The following is a 15,578-nucleotide window of genomic DNA, read 5'->3' as shown; positions in this document are numbered from 1 at the left end:
GGATAATTTTTATTCGACCTGCACACGAAGAGACAAAAAAATGATGTTAGCCCTTGGTGCAGCCACAGCTCTCGGGCACCTTGCTAGTTGAAGGTCAGGCAAAGAGAACAGGTGCTGCATGCACACATTCAGTGCCTAACAACACACTATACAATACAAGTAAAATGATATACAACATAATTCTGACAAAATAAAAGACATACCTGTACACGAAGAGACAACACACAATAGGTTAGCCCTTGGTGCAGCCACAGCTCTCGGGCACCTGCGTGAGCACATAGAAACTCACTCAAACACTGACCCAAATACTCCCGAGTTACAATAGGTACCCAAATTAGCGAGCTTGGTGAAAGTTGTTAACATAAATCTTTATATTGTCCACATTGTAACAAAACCTATAGTTGCGTAACAGCACTTTGTGTAACTTTACCACAGTTTTATATTGACAAATTACGGCGCCAAGGACAACATACCTTGCTAGTTGAAGGACAGCCAAAAGAGAACAATAAGAGGGTACATAAATACAGATAACCCGCGATGGACCAAACCAAAATATACAAAACTTTTACAATTAGGTGTATTTACAATATAGATATATAAAAATGTTTGTACACCAAAAAATTACATTAGCTATGCAGCTGTAATTAAATAAAAACCACATTGAATTATTATTATTGTTATTATTATTATTATTATTAACTTATTAACATCCCCTCTTGACCTGGCCTAGTTGAACTGTCCTTGTGTGCAACTTGGTGCATAATCTAGGGGAACAACATCACACTACTACATTCACCCCTACTGTTTTACACTAGATTATAAACACAAAACAAAACACATTACCTCGAAGGTAACAAAGCAAAGAAAGAAAAAAAACATTTCACACCCACAGGGCGACAGAGTAACCCAGTGTAGTCCCTAAATTCTAGACCCACAAATGGTCGATCAGCTGGAAAGCTATCCCGTGAAGGATTAGGAAAAATAAGAGGTAGCTAATCCCTTATTCAACCCTATACAAAAATGCCAAATACATTTTATGCTGATGAACTACACACAAAGTTACATGAATTGTCAAAAATATTAGACAAACCCACAAATCACTCTAAGACCCACTTAGATTACCACATACACACAACAAAGAAAAGGTAGGCAATATCCTACCGTCACTGAGAAACCAAGAATTGTTTCATTTCCTGTGTAGACATCGTTTGGATTAGCCTATTCACTGGATTAATAAATCTACCTAGTCTAGTCCGAACACCCTCACCCAAAAACCTAGCAGGAATGTCACGGACAGCACCAACCGTGCTCAAAGGTCTAACCTCAGGTTGGGGAGTACTACAGATCAGCATATCCGGAGACAGCACACTTTCAATTTCCGACTCAACACTAGTAGTGTCAGACGACTGATCAGAATCCTGGTAGATTGTCACAGACCAGACTGACAAAGCATCTTCAACCAAGATAACAACATCAGGCACAGCACCATCCCAGCTGAGTGGAGTTTCACTATCAGAATTCTTGTAGGCTTTGGGGATCTCAGCCCCGAAACCTGAAGGATCTGGAGAAGGTCTGTATGGAGGAGCGGGCCAAAATCCCTGCTGCAGTGTGTGTCAAACCTGGTCAAGACCTACAGGAAACGTATGATCTCTGTAATTGCAAACAAAGGTTTCTGTACCAAATAATAAGTTCTGCTTTTCTGATGTATCAAATACTTATGTCATGCAATAAAATGCAAATTAATTACTTAAAAATCATACAATGTGATTTTCTGGATTTTTGTTTTACATTCCGTCTCTCACAGTTGAAGTGTACGTATGATAAAAATTACAGACCTCTACATGCTTTGTAAGTAGGGAAAACCTGCAAAATCGGCAGTGTATCAAATACTTGTTCTCCCCACTGTATGTACTGGATATCATTTTTATTTTACATTTTTAGTCATTTAGCAGACGCTCTTATCCAGAGCGACTTACAGTTAGTGAGTGCATACATCATTTTTATTTTTCATACTGGCCCCCCGTGGGAATCGAACCCACAACCCTGGCGTTGCAAACGCCATGCTCTACCAACTGAGCAACATCCCTGCCGGCCATTCCCTCCCCTACCCTGGACAACGCTGGGCCAATTGTGCGGCGCCCCATGGGTCTCCCGGTCGTGGCCGGCTACGACAGAGCCTGGATTCGAACCAGAATCTCTAGTGGCACAGCTAGCACTGCGATGCAGTGCCTTAGACCACTGCGCCACTCAAAGGGTGCCAGCTTTGCAACCCATCTCTGCTCGCATGCATCGTCTCGGCTTTGTAAGAATATATTTGAGTGGATTGTTGTCGGTCCACACAGTAAACTTATGCCCTCGCAGCCAATGGCTGAATTTATCATGAATGGCCCATTTCATGGCTAGAAATTCCAGCCGGTGAGCAGGATACTTGGATTGTGCATGATTAAGAGATTTACTAGCAAAAGCTATCGGCCTGGCTATGTCCTTCCCATCTTGCACTTGTGATAGTACAGCTCCCAAACCACTAGTAGATGCATCCACGGAAAGTAGAAATGGCTGAGAAAAATCTGGATGAACCAGCAGTGCCTGGTCAACTAGTGCTGATTTCAAAGCTTCAAAAGCGAGTCGACATTCGGCAGTCCAGTCTGCAGCAGTGAGCCTGCGAGGGGGACCAGGCCTCTTCCTACCCTTGCCTCTCCTAGGCTTCTTCTGACCTGTAGTTAGCTGAAACAATGGCCTAGCAACCATGGAACAATTCTCAATGTAGTGCTGATAGTATACTACCATACCAAGGAAAGAACCTATTTTGATAGGAGACGGTGTGACACCATCAGCTTCACTCTCAGCTTCACTCTCAGTCACATTCAAAATGGTTTGAACTTTAGCAGGGTCAGTGGCTACACCCTCCTTGAGAAATGATGTGGCCCAAAAACTTTACAGACCTCCTCAGAAACTTGCACTTAGACGGAGACAGTTTACGGTTGTGCTCCTGCAACCGCTGAAAAACCATCTCAAGTCTCTGCAGACTCTCTTCCTCCGTCTTAGCAAAAACCATCAGATCATCCAAGTAACAAAGGAGACTTAGAACGTTTTGGTCACCAAAGATGGTCAGCATCATTCTCATAAAAGTAGCCGGGCTGTTGCAGAGGCCCTGAGGTAACCGATTGTACTCGTGCAGACCTAAAGGGGAGGAAAAGGCAGTGTATTTCTTGTCCTCTTCATGCAGTGGCACGTTGTAATACCCTGACGTCAAATCCATTGTGCTGAAGAAGGCATTACCTCCCAGCGGCCAGTACATCAGCCTGATGAGGCAGGGGATGAGCATCCTTTACTGTGCGGGCATTTAACCACCTGAAGTCAGTACATAGGCGCAAGTCCCCATTCTTTTTCCATACCAGCACCAATGGTGAGGCATACTCGCTGCTGGATTTTCTGACGATTTCCTTTTCCTCCATATCATCCAGTGTTTCCCTGAGTTTTTGGTAATGAGCTGGAGACAGCCTACGATAAGGTCATCAAAATGGGCGGTCATCAGTCAGCCGTATGCGAAGGCAGAACTCCTTTGCCTCGCCACAATCTAGGCTATGTCTAGAGAACACTGTGTCATACTTCCCAATTAAGTTGACAAGTTTATCTTTCCAGAACTGTGAAACTGGACACTCCTCAACAGACAGGCCTTGAAGTCCAAGATTCCTCAGTGTACTGTTGCCATTATCTACACTGCCACCAACTGAACTCTTAGCTGTCAGACTGCCATGTGATCTGTCACATTGAGCCTTTGCCACATTCTGATGAGCTGCTTGCTGCTTGACATCATTAAAATACTCCAATGCAATGCAAGGGTACACATCCGCCACTTTAGCATTTCGTCTCAGGGTAACTGGCGATGTTGTTGGATTCACAATCTTCACAGGGAGCCATCCATCCCCCCACAGAGGCGTAACTACTCTCCCCACTAGTATGTGTCGATTCACACAACGAGACGTGCTGGGCTCGACAACAACAGTACTGCCCACAGAGAGTTTTGTCTTTGGGGGTAGGCGGCCCCACACCAGATGCTCACGCATGGGTTGGAGCGTTACTGCTCTCTTCAACTTAATGGTGCCCACTTTATCTGGGATGGAGTCTCCTCTCCATCTCTCCAGATTTTACATCACACTGGCTAGAGGAACCTGGTGTACCCGCCACCCGCCAGTAGCTGTCATTTGATTTGAACTGTCTAATCAGAGACTTCAACACATTAGTGCCCACAATGAGTTCATCAACCTGCCCATCAACAATAAGCACTGGGACTACATAACAGAAGCCATAAAGTTGAATTTTTAAGTCACACATGCCCACTGGGCTAGTTTGTTCCCACCACAACCCACCAGGATATTTACATTTGACATTTTAGTCATTTAGCGACGCTCTTATCCAGAGCGACTTACAGGAGCAATTAGGGTTGGGTGCCTTGCTCAAGGGCACATTTACGTCATTTAAAGCAGACGCTCTTATCCAGAGCGACTCACAAATTGGTGCATTCCCCCTATAGCCAGTGGGATAACCACTTTACAATTTTTTTTTTGGGGGGTAGAATGATTACTTTATCCTATCTCAGGTATTCCTTAAGAGGTGGGGTTTCAAATGTCTCCGGAAGGTGGTGAGTGACTCCGCCTGTCCTGGCGTCGTGAGGAGCTTGTTCCACCATTGGGGTGCCAGAGCAGCGAACAGTTTTGACTGGGCTGAGCGGGAACTATGCTTCCGCGAGGAAGGGGAGCCAGCAGCCAGAGGTGGAGATGAACGCAATGCCTCGTTTGGGTGTAGGGACTGATCAGAGCCCGGGTACAGAGTGCCGTTCCCCTCACTGCTCCATAGGCAGGCACCACTTGGTCTTGTAACGGATGCGAGCTTCAACTGGAAGCCAGTGGAGTGTGCGGAGGAGGGGGGTGACGTGAGAGAACTTGGGAAGGTTGAACATAAGGCTGAACGATTTTGGAAAATAATCTAATTGCGATTTTTTGCCCCCAATATTGCGATTGCGATTTAATATGCGATTTAATTTATTTATCCTTTTTCCCCTACAAAACATAATGAATGATTTAAATATGACCAACACAATAGTATATACATTTAGTGTGAAATGTTCTTTCCCATAGGCTGGGTCTATTTGTTAGAATTAAATTCAAACATGTATGACTTGAAATAAATGACATTTTTATTGAACTGCTCATTACAGAAACATCTGTGGCTTTGCCACTGTGCATTTAAATAATTTAAACAAAGGCATGAACTTTGTAAACACTGTGTGCAAAAGGTACAGTCTTAAGAAAAAAATAATTTTAAATTGTATGTATCTTACTGCTCCCAAGTCAGTAACATTTCACACAACTGAAACAAGGAATTTGCTTTGAAAATATTTTGTAAAATCAAAGTAAATAAAGTTATAAATAAAAAATGAGAAATGCACTTTTAATTTAGACAAACTATTTTTTATAAACGATTTGAATATTATAATATAAAATAGATGAGCCTCACTTATCTCAAGTACACAACAATAACACACCACACAGACTAAAGTTCACTACGAGTATGGCACTGCCAGCCATACTTATCCAACAGTTCTGTTCTCAGTGGCTCACAGGTTTTTTGCTAAGAAAACCAGAATATTGACTTTTTCTGGCTTCAAGGATGAGCGAGTGCAAGTCACAATATTCCCTCCTGTGCTAAAAAGACGCTCTGAGGAGCGCTTGTAGCAGGTACACAAAGATACTTGCGTGCCATGGTGCACAACTGTGGGTAGCTGATCTTGTGCACCCTCCACCAAGCCAATGGATCATCTTCTCCATCAATGGTAGGAGTCATCAGGTAATTGTTTATCTCTGCCTCTGCGACATCTTCAAGATTTACAGGCAAAGAAGGAGAGGCTGAACTGGTCTTGAAAAAACTGCCAAGAGACCTCTTCGTCTTTTCCCCCAAGGACTGTGCACTTTGAGGCATCTGAACAGTTTCAGTACGAGACCTCTTCTCCTATTAGATGAAAACAACAGCCATTAGTTTTCCAGTTAGATTTTACAGAAAATTTTGTTTTTGTGAAATACATAATTATTTACCCAATGATATGTACGTTGTGCCAAGTCTACTATCTCTGTCTTCAGACGAGTCTTGATAGCAGGGATGTTGTCTGTACTGATGTACTGTATTTTGAACCTAGGGTCCAGGAAACAGGCAACATCCAAAAGCTCCTGGATGTTTGGGTCTCCATATTTGTTATTGAGGTATGCTAGGACTTTGGTTTTTATTGATTTAGTCAGGTCAGTGTCCTCAGCATCTTCAGCCAGGACTGATGTGGCAAAAAGGTGGAGAACTGGCTTGAGGTAGGAGATGCTTACATACTCCTCTCCAGAAAGAGCATCAGTAAACTCCAGTAGAGGATGCAGTGCCTTGTGAATCGACTCCAACACGTCAATATCCTGCCAGGTTGGGATAAGGAGCGTGCATATCGATCTCCAGACAATACCTGAGAAATGGCTTTGGCCTGTTCAAGCACTCTGGCAATCATCATTTCTTTAGAACCCCATCTTGTTGGGCACTCCGTTATGAGGTTGTGCTCAGGGAGTTTGAGCTCTCTCTGTGCCTCCGTCAGGGCTGCTTTCTTCTTCCAACTGTGGGAAAAGTGCCCCACCAGCTTCCTGCACAGTGCTGTTGCCCTTGACACTCTGTCATCTTTGAGTGCATTTTCTAAAAGAAATAAAAAGTAGTGTATTACACACAATTTGAGTTTTGATACAAGGCTCTCACTATTACACACTCAAATTAGCTGTAATTCTGAAATACACACATCCACAACACATCCTCTCTCTCTCTCAATTCAAAGGGTCTTTATTTGCATGTCAATTCTCTCTCTCTTTCTCTCTCTCTCTCTCTCATAAACACTAAAAAAACATGTAAAAAACAAAAACAAGAAAAGAAAAAAAAATGCAGGTGGGCATTCCACCACAGACAGACATATGATATAAGCAAGTAAAATGAATTTACATATTAGAAAAGGAGTGGAAGTATGAATTTATTTAATCCCATCCGATTTATATAATATCATTTATATATATTTGTATATTCAGCTTTACTAATCGACGCATCTCTCTCTCTCGCACTCGCACACACACACACACACACACACACACAACACACACACACACACACACACACACACACACACACACACACACACACACACACACACACACACACACACACACACACACACACGATAACTTACCAATGGCAAGATGTAATCTGTGGCCAAAACATTGGAGCCTCGTCCATTCATTAAGCCGCGCAGCAAGCACCATATTCGACGCGTTGTCCGTCGTGATGCAGACGTGATTCTCCTCGTGGAGATCCCAGCTGACAAGCCCTTCTCTCAGGCCGGCTGCAATATTTTCCCCTGTGTGATCGTCTGGGAAGTAGGTAGTTTGTAGGCAGCGAGCTCGGAGGTTGAAATCTTCATCAATAAAATGGACTGTAAGACTCTGGTACGGCTCAGCTGTGCGGCTTGACCACATATCAGTAGTGCTAGCAAAAACTCCACCGTTTTAAGTTCCGCGGCGACTTTCTCTTTGCACTTTTTGTACAGCTCCGGTATGGCAGTCTGACTGAAGTATGTGCGGGAGGGTATACTGTAACGTTTATCAAGCGTATGTATTAATGCCATGAACCCAGGCTTGGTCACCGTGCTGAGAGGCATCATATCTTTGGCTATGAACTCGGTTATTGTCCGAGTGATTTCTCCGTGCCGTTTTGAATTACGTTCATACGGAGTGACACTTTCGAACATTTCTGTCAGTGATCCCTGTCTTGAGGTATTTGGCTTGTCTCGCGCACTGATGCTCGGCATTTTGGTCATACAACTGTCATGCATTGATTTGTGGTATTTTTTTAAGTGCTGAAACAGGTTTGTAGTGTTACCCCGTGAAGTAGCAATCGGAGCACGGCATGCTCTGCACAACACCTGATGCTGCTCAGCATCTTCTTTTTAAAACCAAAATAGTTCCACACCACCCGACGTGCTGTTCCTCTTCGATATTAAAGTATCAGCTGTGTCAGTTTCTGACTGTTCCGTCGAGCAAGAGGCCATTGCGCTGGACAGCATGAAAAAGTCGCGTCACGTGACCACCTCAATCAGCGACCGCGTTGCGATTAGAAAATCGCGTTCAGTCAAATCGCCGATATTATCGCGAATGCAATTAATCGTTCAGCCCTAGTTGAACACCAGACGGGCTGCGGCGTTCTGGATGAGTTGTAGGGGTTTAATGGCACAGGCAGGGAGGCCAGCCAACAGCGAGTTGCAGTAATCCAGACGGGAGATGACAAGTGCCTGGATTAGGACCTGTGCCGCTTCCTGTGTAAGGCAGGGTCGTACTCTCCGAATGTTGTAGAGCATGAACCTGCAGGAGCGGGTCACCGCCTTGATGTTAGCGGAGAACGACAGGGTGTTGTCCAGGGTCACGCCAAGGCTCTTCGCACTCTGGGAGGAGGACACAACGGAGTTGTCAACCGTGATGGCGAGATCATGGAACGGGCAGTCCTTCCCCGGGAGGAAGAGCAGCTCCGTCTTGCCAGGGTTCAGCTTGAGGTGGTGATCCGTCATCCATACTGATATGTCTGCCAGACATGCAGAGATGCGATTCGCCACCTGGTTATCAGAAGGGGGAAAGGAGAAGATTAGTTGTGTATCGTCAGCGTAGCAATGATAGGAGAGGCCATGTGAGGATATGACAGAGCCAAGTGACTTGGTGTATAGGGAGAAAAGGAGAGGGCCTAGAACTGAGCCCTGGGGGACACCAGTGGTGAGAGCACGTGGTGCGGAGACAGCTTCTCGCCACGCCACTTGGTAGGAGCGACCGGTCAGGTAGGACGCAATCCAGGAGTGAGCCGCGCCGGAGATGCCCAGCTCGGAGAGGGTGGAGAGGAGGATCTGATGGTTCACAGTATCAAAGGCAGCAGACAGGACTAGAAAGACAAGAGCAGAGGATACCTTTATACCTGTTTACAATGAAATGTAGTTCACTATGAAATGACCTGTGACTAGGGTTGCAAAATTACAGTTACTTTCCCAAAATTCCCAGAAATCCCTGTTGGAAGATTCCAGAAATCAGAACGGAATAAGCAGAAAATCTGGAATCCGAAAAAAAGAAGGAAAAAAAAGAAACCCTACTGGTGACCTTTGACCTAGCTGGATGACCTTTACTTGGGTGTCAAACCTGGGGGAAGGCCAAAGTGCAGGATCCAGTTGAGTCTGGCACCAAGTAGGACCACAACATCAGACTGGAGCAGAGCTCTGCAGTCCCCACCAAGACCATAGAACCAGGAGGATAGGAAGATGAGGAGGAGGAGGAGGAAGAGAGGAGGAGGAGGATAGGAAGAGAGGAGGAGGAGGATAGGAAGAGAGGAGGAGAGCAGGGACAAAACAAAATGTAATGAAAAGAGGCTAGTTATAGGAGTAGTGTAGTTGTTTGATTGACACCAGTTTACATTGACATGACCTGGCCAGGAGAGACTAGTTATAGATAGGGATTTCAGGAGTTTCCTGGTCCGTTCAAATGGTCAGGGAAATTCTTGGTCCTACTTATACAGTCAATGGTCTGTACATGAATATGATGCCAGCTGAGAGAAGGAGAGGCTGACCTGGAGCGGGCAGCAGCAACACAGTTGGGGTGATCGTCAGGCAGCACCCCTTTACCCATGGGGGTGGGCAGGAAGGGCAGGTCACACCCCTCCACCAGCTCCTTCAGAGCACCCTCTGCTCTTCAATGGGCTGCACCTGCAGAGGGACACAGACAGAGGGCACTGCCACACGGATTTCAACAGACTGGCCTTCACAACTGGGATGCATTCAGCTGAGCAAAACATTGTGCAACGTTCAGATAGAAATATAGCATGTAGAACGAACGTGCCTCTCGGACAGGTAGAATGAGAAATCATGTCAACAACATTTGTCGACTGAACGTGGCCCAGTTTTCAACTGAACCGTGGTACAGTGCTATATGTGTTACAGTGCGTCTCAGCTGGCTATTGATCTCTCTTGGACAGACGCACGTAACATAACTGGAAGTAGCGTCTGTCAACAGACTGCGATGTGACAACTTTGTTCCGGTACGCTGATTTTTCACCACTAATCATTTGGACAAATCCCGATTTCGCAGTTGCTCGCATCTTTTCAATTTCAGAACGGGAGGGGACATTTGGCCCATAAACTTGCCGGAAACTTGCAGAGAGTTTCCGTTTAGGGGGGTGGAGAGTTCGCAAGTGGCGTTAGTATCTTTCTCTTAACATCTCCCCAGACCTTATCCAAGTATCTGACGCAATTATGCAAGATTTTAGTTCTGTTTCCCCCAGATTATCTGGCTATTAAAAAAGCAATGCCTACCTTTGCCAATGATGAGTAAAGGCCGTTTGGCTCCTTTCAGGACCGCCAGTGCTTCTGTGATCGCCATATGGTCAGCCATACTCACAGGAGGAGGTGGACTACAGGGCACCTCTCTGACAAAGGAAATAATAAATAATAGGTCAAACATTAAACATGTTACCTAGCAACTTTATTGCATTTGTAAATAAACCATGAAGGTCTATCGAGGCTTATTGCTATTCTCTGATGAGAATATTTTGATATAGTGCTATATTTTCTAAGTAATTTAATTTCTGGTTCACTTCAGACGTTAAAAGGTATAACAAGATAAATAACAAGATAACATAAAAATGACTACGGTGATGTGAATTCAGAGGTATACATATTCAACAGTAACACATTAGTATACATTTTAAATGGATGAAAGACAGTGATGGCCACTAACCTGGCTCTGCTCCTGTCCAATTTAGCATTGACCATGTCCCCAGATATGTCTACGTATACAGCACCTGGACGTCCATACATGCTAGTGCGTGCTGCCTTAGACAGACCAAACACCCTTCCATTCAGATCAATTAAGGCTGTGCTGTGCTCTTATGAAGCAGTTAAGGTACCTTGCTAAGCTGGAAAATTAGAGGTCAGAAAACAGACAATTGCAGGTGATACCAAATGATATGAAGAGGACTACACAGAGGGAGTCAGAGTAGACTGTATACCTTCTCTACCACTGAGGAGATCATATCCAGACTGCTAGACCTAGCAGAGAACTTACTGTACAATCTGCATGCCTCCACCTGACAGAGAAAGAGGACCACAAATAACAAATGATTTCCTCTTTCAGCAATTAAACTGCTAGGGCCAGTTTCCCAGACAGAGATTCTCTATTGAGTTTGCTTTTTAGGCCATGACTAGGCTTAATCTGTGTCCTGGGAAACAACCCCCTAATGTTCAAAAGTCAGAAATATCATGGTTGAATCGGTACCTGTGGAAACTCTTGAAACGCCCCAGTGGTCTCTTGGTTTTGATCGGAGGAGCCTCCAATAACAATCACAGGCCTACAGAGAGAGAGGTATCACACAATGACATCAACTGACAATCTGAGATAGTTTGGAGTCCTCAGATCATTTTTTGCAGTGTGCGGATAGCATCCCTTCTTTTGAAAGGACCACTGAACATGAGTAGTAGGGTCTTCTGTTTGTGGAGTTCTAGCATACCAGCAGTTCATGTTAGCGTTGGCCATTCCACCAAGTGCATGGATGAGTCCCGGTCCAGACACAACTAGACACGCACCTGGACTGGAGAGGAACAGACAGACAGAGGGACAGACAGGAAGACAGGCAGACAGACACACAAAGGGTCAGACAGACAGGCAGACATAATTAGCAATGCAAAAAAGCTATGAAACTGACCCTCACACACTACACGCTCCTGTAGTCTATGTACGGGTAGTTAATATCACATGATTTGGGGAGAGCTGGTTTAGTAATAAAAAGGTGGTTCATTGCGCATTCCCACATACTTGATTCCTGAGGCTTGAGCTGCCATAGCTACTTCAATGACTGGAACACCAACTATTCCAAACATATATTCTACATTCTGTAGAGAGATACATGTAGATACAGTATATTTACCTTTTTTTACATTTTTTGTCATTTAGCAGACGCTCTTATCCAGAGCGACATACAGTTAGTGAGTGCATACATTTTCATACTGAATTGTATATGAATTGTTACAATGTAGTTTAGATTTTCTTTGCATTGACACACACATTGGCATGCATCAACAAGGGTGTTAACATATACTATTCCACATAAACATCTAAATGTTTTTCTACAACAATATTAATAGTTAGCTATACCAGTGCAATGACCTATGGCACACTTTCACAACTCGTAGTGCTACATTCTCACTGGCAAGGACATGATCAGCGACTAATATATTATTAGCAACACGGTTACACAGTATAACACTGTTTTATATATATTGCACACACTTCACCTGAGCTTTTAGTGCCTCTGCAATGAGCTGAGCCCCAGTCACATCTTCCATTATTATTGTCGACAAATCTGTTCAAAGTGCAAACGCGGTTAGCAATGATTTCTTGGACTTGTTGTTCAGTAGCTTATAAATCGTGTTTAGATCTCTTGCAAATCATTAGTTTTTGTCTGCTTTCCAGCATGCATTACATGAGTAGCTTTTTCTTCTTCAGTGGGGTTTATAGGCAGTTGGCATCCAATGTTATGGTGCATTACTGCCCCCTATTGTACAGAAGTGTGGACATGAGCCGTGCAATAGCAGTCATGAATATTTAATAAACTAGTAGCATTTTTCTTTTTTTATTGCAAGAAATACATAATAAGCCCTCATTATGTGTTTATAACTGCACTTTACTTAACACTTAACTCAATTAAGTCATTATGAGTGTATGACAGTATGAAAAAAAAAATGTATGCACTCACTAACTGTAAGTCGCTCTGGATAAGAGCTTCTGCTAAATGACTAAAATGTCAAATGACTTGAGTGTATGCATTATAGATATAGGCTTCATAGAAAGTGTTACAAATGTTCTCCTGTCATCTTATAGGAGATCCATTCATGGATTTAGTTATGGCTTGAGAATGTGACTGGTCTACGGAGTTCTCCTTTATGTCTGTCTTTATATGTGACAACAACTTTTCTGTATTATGTGTATTTCCACAATCAATAATCATAAACGGTACTTCACTATGAATACTTTTGACTATGTGGTTTGAAGTACTTTACCGTTATCTTGCACATACATGAAGACTACTATAGACAGAAATCAATGCAGTAATGTTTTATTAAATAAAGGCTCTGATTAAAATATCATATTAATAAAATCAGGCATTTGGATAATTCTTCTTCCCAGAAGCTCCTCTGAATGGTTTGGAGATGGCTCTGGAGAGAGCGTGTAACACCCTGACTATGAGTGGGCGTTTACGGGACTGGGACTCCTGGGGAGCAGGGGCCGGTGTGGTTGTCAGGTCCTCCTTGGGTGGGGAAGTGGATGGAACCTCTGGAACCTCACACTCAGCATCTGTCATAAGAACATTTCATAATCAGAAAATGAATGTGTGTGTTTGTGTCTGTCCGTCTGCCTGTCCGTCTGCCTGTCCGTCTGCCTGTCCGTCTGCCTGTCCGTCTGCCTGTCTGCCTGTCTGCCTGTCTGCCTGTCTGCCTGCCTGTCTGCCTGTCTGCCTGTCTGCCTGTCCGTCTGCCTGTCCGTCTGCCTGTCCGTCTGCCTGTCCGTCTGCCTGTCCGTCTGCCTGTCCGTCTGCCTGTCTGTCTGTCTGTCTGTCTGCCTGTCTGTCTGTCTGTCTGTCTGTCTGTCTGTCTGTCTGTCTGTCTGCCTGCCTGTCCGTCTGCCTGTCCGTCTGCCTGTCTGCCTGTCTTTCTGTCTGCCTGTCTTTCTGTCTGCCTGTCTGTCTGTCTGCCCGTCCGTCTGCCTGTCAGTCTGCCTGTCTGTCTGCATGTCTGTCCGTCGGTCTGCCTGTATCTGTTGTCACTGTTTTAACAAGCTTGTCATAGGGTGATACATCAATATGACATTATCGATGCTTATCACTTACCCTGTGAAATATGAGTCTCTCTGAGACGTTTGGTAGGCAGCGCATCCAGTTCAGGGTGTCTCTTCGGTTCCCCTTTTGTCTTGAACAGCTGTTGACAAAACACATCAGGACAACTGAGCCTGTGTAAAATACAGAGTGTGCATCCTAAAAGGCACCCTATTCGCTACGTAAGGCACTACTTTTGACAAGGGCCCAGAGAGCTCTGGTAAAAAGTAGTGCACTATATAGGGAATAGGGTGCCATTTGGGACATAGCCATTGACTCTCTCCCATGTGTATTAGGATTGCATTACAGCGTCCTCACTCAACCTCCTAAAGACAATGACAACAGTTTTGTTCTAATGCTGAGAGACAATAGGGGTGTAGTAAATCTGTAGGGTAAATTTCAGCCCTGCCTTACAGAGGTAATCTCAAAACACAGAGCACCCTACCTTAATCATGATCTTTGGAAACTTATGCATTTTCGGTAGGAAACGCCACTTCCTGTTCTTCTTAGTCTCTTCCCCTCTGGCAGAGGGAAGACGGGCCATGCCGTCAGCCTTTACATCAGCCGGGCTAAGGCTCCTGGCAGGGAATTCCTCAGTAGCATTAAGGTCAGCTACAACACCATGAGTGATGTCACTTGTGGCATTGCTGGTGTCTGAGTGAGAAGAGCATGCTAGTGTGACCGACCTGTGTACAATAACTGGGAGAAGAGGACGCAGCCATTGAAGTCAGTCACTGCATCCCAAATGGCATTCTCTTCACTTTATAGTGCACTACTTTTGACCAGGGCCCATAGGGTCTGGTCAAAAGTAGTGCACTAAATATGGAAGAAGGTGCCATTTTGGACACAACCAGGGAATTTCACATCATAAAACGCAATGTATTGAGCATCATGTTACAATTAAGTCCTATGCAGATGAAAATAGGTACTTTCACTTACCATCCTCCATTGTAGACTTGGACACATAAGTCAGGCTGTCCATCACCACGTCTGTCATCAACTTGATGACCTGATCCAAAACCATTTCAGCCGATGGTGGCATAGGCCTTCCCATACACTGCCCCAGGAGTCTCCTAGCAGAAGTCTGGGCAAAGTTGTAAATGAGCTCTGAGGCATCGTCCTTTGACAGCTTCCTCAGGGCTGGTTTAGGCAGCGCTGGTTGAGAGAGGCTTCTGTGGCCAACCATGGATTGAAGCTGGCGGTTTATGGTTATCTCCTGAATGAGACCATGGACCTTTGCGATCAGGTTGCCAGATGCACCTTGAAGGGCTTCAACTGACAGGAGCCTATCCAGATGTTCTTCTGCTGAAGTCATCTCTGGGTCGTCCGTCTTCAATGTGTCCATTATAGTTTTCACTATGATATGGATGTCAGATATGTTTATTTCCTGTTGGCTCACAAGCGTTGACCGTGAACCTGTCTCGTCCATTGCGATAGAGGTATGGGATTCTGTCCTTGTGATCTCATCGGCAGCGCTCATGTCAGGCAACTGGTCAAGGCTCTCCAGTACAGAGTCTAACATGTTTGTGGCTATCCGACACTCCTCACTTGCAATCTGCCCAACAGATGAACTCTCAGAGTTGGCCACTCTACACTTGATCACATTTAGGATCAAG

General features: G+C 44.6%; 2 protein-coding genes across 8 annotated transcripts; both read right to left on the bottom strand.

Moving 5' to 3' along the window:
- LOC121566342 (2-hydroxyacyl-CoA lyase 1-like) lies at positions 1 to 12,604 on the bottom strand. 7 transcript variants are annotated; one of them, XR_006660672.1, is made up of 8 exons: positions 12,386 to 12,599; positions 11,602 to 11,983; positions 11,370 to 11,442; positions 11,104 to 11,181; positions 10,833 to 10,927; positions 10,409 to 10,521; positions 9,667 to 9,802; positions 1 to 18 (listed from the first exon to the last, which is right to left on the bottom strand). XR_006660672.1 is itself a non-coding variant. In XM_045220200.1 (7 exons), exons 2-7 carry the CDS (start codon positions 11,625 to 11,627, stop codon positions 9,789 to 9,791), a joined length of 399 nt encoding a protein of 132 aa, XP_045076135.1. In that variant the 5' UTR covers positions 11,628 to 11,983; positions 12,386 to 12,599; the 3' UTR covers positions 9,435 to 9,788. The 7 variants fall into 7 exon arrangements, 1 of the variants encoding a protein (XP_045076135.1); XR_006660671.1 differs by lacking the exon at positions 1 to 18 and adding an exon at positions 233 to 265; XR_006660668.1 differs by lacking the exon at positions 1 to 18 and adding an exon at positions 9,018 to 9,319 and having other exon boundaries at positions 10,833 to 11,010; positions 11,160 to 11,181; positions 12,386 to 12,604.
- On the bottom strand, positions 5,481 to 8,116 carry LOC123489809 (E3 SUMO-protein ligase ZBED1-like). The gene is made up of 3 exons (XM_045220199.1): positions 8,094 to 8,116; positions 6,093 to 6,486; positions 5,481 to 6,009 (listed from the first exon to the last, which is right to left on the bottom strand). The coding sequence occupies exons 1-3, from the start codon at positions 8,114 to 8,116 to the stop codon at positions 5,686 to 5,688; spliced, it is 741 nt and encodes a 246-aa protein (XP_045076134.1). The 3' UTR covers positions 5,481 to 5,685.
- Positions 12,605 to 15,578: the final 2,974 nt, after the last annotated feature.

This window comes from Coregonus clupeaformis, unplaced genomic scaffold, assembly GCF_020615455.1.
Source record: "Coregonus clupeaformis isolate EN_2021a unplaced genomic scaffold, ASM2061545v1 scaf3334, whole genome shotgun sequence".
In the NCBI taxonomy this organism is placed as follows: Eukaryota; Metazoa; Chordata; class Actinopteri; order Salmoniformes; family Salmonidae; genus Coregonus; species Coregonus clupeaformis.
This window is presented reverse-complemented; position numbering and strand designations above follow the sequence as displayed.